Genomic DNA, 4,356 nt, shown 5'->3' with positions numbered 1-4,356 from the left:
AAAAACCGTCCAACATCTCCCGAGTACGGCGGCATAGCGTGATCAGGAGGCGTCGTAAGTCGAGCGGGTTAGTGGTGGCGATGCGATGTCGGTTAGTCGAAGCGGATACATACTCTTGGTATGCGCCGGCGACAGTTTGGAGAGGCGGGTGCCGGTGCTGGCGCGGCGGCACCACTGGCCCTTCTTGCCGTCCGCGCCGTTGACGGCCTTGCAAGAGGAATGCGCGGCCGCCTTCTCTAGGATCGCGCGATCGAGCTCGTCGCCGGTAAGCGGCGCGGAGCGGGTCCGCTCGTGGACGATCCTGAGCGGCTCGTGGTAGGAGCAGCCCACGGGCAGCGACACCGTGCGGTGGTGTTTAATGAGCCGCGCGGGCCGCTCCTGCGCCTCGGGCGTTAGTGTGTTATTCGGCGGTTGGTTTTCGGCTGCGGAAGACAATGAGAAGCGACACGTAAACGATTTGACACCAAGCGTCACCCGGTGCGATGCTTGTTATTCGTGAACGGACTACGGTACTAGCTGTTTCGACTCGGGGCATACCCGCTGAATGCATTGAAACTCTATGTTTAATTAACGATATGAAAATAATGTATTTTCATAGGCATTTATAATAATCAAAGCTGTATTGAAACAGTACCATGGCCCTGAGTATGGGATTATTATATAGATACAAAGATGTAGCAAATTTATATTGAAAATTATTTTAAATGAGCATCACGCGGAAGTTATTTAAAAACAATATTAATTTTATACACATTGCCATATCTTTGTATGTATAGTGAATTCATGATGACCACACAGGACGTTACAACAGGCCGGTGCGACCAAACCATCACCGATCCATGCAGACGATAATCATTCTTCTTACAACGCAATAAAGTTCACAATAAAAAATCCTTTACAAACCTGTCTCTAACAATACAGTAACTCGTTACAATAATTTCGTCGCAATTTTAAAGTTTTTAATACATAATAAATACATATATACAGAATATACATAATTAGGGTATAAAAAATTAATAACTGTTCAATTCCGTAAAATTTATTATTTATTTTATAAATATAGTGTTAAGGTTTAGTTCAAGGCGGCCATAAGCAAGAAAAGGTTACAATCACAGTTAGCGACGCAACACCAACACGCAGAAGAAACTTCATAATTTTCCAACGTCATCATTTCATAGAACATGCTAGAAATCATGTTTGTAGCTGTTAATTGTTTCCATTCCACTACCTAGCATTTAGCTGATACTCCATATGGATGTATTTACATGTAGTAATAATATTTAGAGGCATTTTCACATAATATTTTGTCATTCATTAAACCAACGCAAGTGAAGAAACTAAAAGCATACGCCTCACAGTATATCTATTTTAGATTAAATGTTAATAATTCCCTTAGAACAGATGAACGAATGAATGATGAATGGTTATATATATGATTTGTGTTACAGCGATGATTTCCATTCTCTGCAGGCGACTGATACCAAGCTGAATGTATGAACGAACGTGATGAACGATAAACTGTTATGAATGAGTTTTGCGGCGAACATTCCAAGAAGCACGGCCATTCTCTGCGCAATGGTGGATAACCGACGAACCAATGAATGAAACGGTTTGTGTGCTCGGATGCCATACTTGTGTACGTTTTAATGAAAATGTATACTGATAATTAAATATGTTGTGTCGTTTGTGATTTTGCTATTACATATCACATATAACGATTACAAAATTATGTTTATATTAATTATAAAATATAACTAAATCTCGTCCCAGTAAAGTGACTGTTAAAATTTTAGATTTCACTTTACCATGCAATTAATGCAAAAATTTTAAATCAAACTATAAAATGACACACACGAAAATGATTTTTTTTATAAACTTTAACTAGTTGACACAAAACAACCATTATTTTGTTGTCTAGTACTAGGACAACACAGGTTGCAGGAGCACCGAGCACACAGAGGTGAGGGGCGAGTGGCGAGTGGCGAGTGGGCGGTGCGTAGTGCGTACCGTTGGCGAGCGCGAGCGCGGGGGCGAGCGCGGCCGAGTCGTCGATGGAGTGCGCGGCGGACGCGCACACGCACTGCCGTATGCACGCGCCCACGCACAGGCCCTTGTCTGCAAACGCGCCACATGACACGATATGTTCACTGCTCTTATACACCGCCATGGCGTTTTTTATGCATTTTCTATTGCAATGCAACCATATTTGACTTTCTAAGCCAAAGCTGCACTTCTTGTAATTTTTCGTTTTTTATTCTTTTATTTTATAATTGACAATGTGAGCCTTAAGAGCCATGCTTTTGCTTTTATTTCGGACATTAGTCTCTTATAATACTTTTCAAAGGAATATTAATGTATTATAAAGCTCTTGTGATCTAGCCACTGTCTTTTCCAACACAAAAATGCTATAATTAATTAAGATAAAGTAATTTAACTTTTAACACTGCTCAAGTAATCCTTTAGTTATAATTACGAATACAAATGTTATTAGTACATTTATATCGTAATATCATATCACGGACTTAGTTCGAAAACTTTATTCAAATTCTTGTATTTCATATCCAGTTACTATCATAATTAACGCAAATTGTTATATTCATATTATATTAAAATGCATGTATATAATATGTAAACACATTAAAATTATAACCATTAATGGGTGCCATAACAATGTTATTACTGAACAAAAATCTATAAAAAAAATACTTAAGATTTTATACTGTTAACTATTATTACGGCAATTATATGAATTCCTTTGTATGACACATCAATAACTTTATTTAATTAACATGTGATAACGATACAATTAAAAAAAAGTGTTTTAATTCTATCGTAGACATATCGTGTCACTTCATTTGCTCAATTTAATGTGCTAGGTAGCACTTAAATTGAGACTTGTGCATTAACCTTACCTTACAAAACTCAATACTGAGCTTAACTCGATAAAAAATTTGTTAGTAACATTAATGACAATTTCTTTAACCTCTTCAGTCATTCGGTTATAACAGTCACGTACTTTTAAGATAGTTAAAAAAATTGTCACAATCGCAAGCAATCTATTCTACTAAAAGTGAAAACTGTCTACTGTCTACTTCAAAATGCAAACTTCTAAATGTGTGCTACTACATGATAACTACTGGTAGAATGCGTGATTGTAATGACATTGGGAATCCAATATTATACAATGGCCAAAGATTTTGGACAAGTAATCATACATTTTTTTTATTAAAAACAAAAACCGAACTTTGAACAATGCGATAACACGAGATATATATTAGAAGACTGAAACAATAACATTTTACGACCATCACATCGAAGAAATCACTTTACTATTCATACTAACACACATTTTTCACCTGATTTGACGCTTTAAATTTAGATTTAGCATAAATCTAAGTAAACAAGAGATGTATAAATTTTAACACTCTCATATTCGAGTTTAACAACACCTCAATGTTTTCATATTATACCTATATGATTATTTTAAAACTTTTTAACAGTAAAAAAATAACCTAAAGTGTATATATATTTTTTGTACCATTTATCCCTAAGATTTTTTTTTTTAATATCAAACAGACAAAGATCGTATACTATGGTTTATAACACGGATATTTATGAAAGAACGAATAACGAATGGTTAAGTTCACAATGTTGTAATTTATTATAGACTTTATGCTCTTGTTAATAGAGATGACTTTCAAAAAACACTGTACACATATTTGCGAGCACGAGTAATGTCCCCGGGACATATTTCACGGACAATCGAGATGGACGTGTCGTCCCAAAGCATACCATTGTATAGTCCGGCCCTTCCGGTTTTCCCGTCGGAGTAGGTCTGCCTCCTCGCCGGCAGCGGGTTCGAGCCCTCGAGTAAAAGTGAACTCTTCCCCGGTACTACGATGTGGTCTTTTTCGTTTTCCGTCTCTTTCGCACAGTTTCTCATTGCGCTGAAAATGAAACACACGAATAAATAATTATTTTTTTCCTGTCGAATTTCATTTTAAAAACAATTTCATAGAGATTGTTTCAATGTAGAAAAATAATGGTAAGGACATTTTAAGATAGTCATATAATATTTAGCAGTTTCTAAATATAACCGGTTACTGACTGGTATATAGTGGAGTGCATGCTTTGCGCTATGTTGGAGTCGTCTGAATGCATCCACAGCTCTCCCGCGCCGGTTGCAGTCTGCCGACCCACCTCCATGTAGAAGAAGCACTCCGAATCACCGCACCTGTAATGTGTGATCAACCCGGTTATATCGGGATTCGAGGATATCTGTACTATACTTAGTCTGGCCATAAATACTGTTACACTTAATTATAAAAAAATATTACATTTGAATTTCGAATCTGT

At 37.1% G+C, this 4,356-nt stretch overlaps 1 protein-coding gene across 2 annotated transcripts in view; it reads right to left on the bottom strand.

Moving 5' to 3' along the window:
• Positions 1 to 13: 13 nt before the first annotated feature.
• The window catches only part of LOC119840245 (insulin receptor substrate 1), a 14,223-nt gene continuing 9,880 nt past the window's right edge, over positions 14 to 4,356 (bottom strand). Inside the window, exons 3-6 of one of the 2 annotated variants that reach the window (XM_038366759.1) lie at positions 4,109 to 4,234; positions 3,793 to 3,947; positions 2,008 to 2,115; positions 14 to 422 (exon numbers count right to left, since the gene is read on the bottom strand). In XM_038366759.1, coding sequence (XP_038222687.1) covers positions 43 to 422; positions 2,008 to 2,115; positions 3,793 to 3,947; positions 4,109 to 4,234 — 769 coding nt within the window. In that variant the 3' untranslated portion in view covers positions 14 to 42. The remainder of the gene's footprint in view (positions 423 to 2,007; positions 2,116 to 3,792; positions 3,948 to 4,108; positions 4,235 to 4,356) is intronic. The other variant, XM_038366760.1, reaches the window with a different exon arrangement.

Source organism: Zerene cesonia, chromosome 5 (assembly GCF_012273895.1).
Source record: "Zerene cesonia ecotype Mississippi chromosome 5, Zerene_cesonia_1.1, whole genome shotgun sequence".
Classification (NCBI taxonomy): domain Eukaryota; kingdom Metazoa; phylum Arthropoda; class Insecta; order Lepidoptera; family Pieridae; genus Zerene; species Zerene cesonia.
This window is presented reverse-complemented; position numbering and strand designations above follow the sequence as displayed.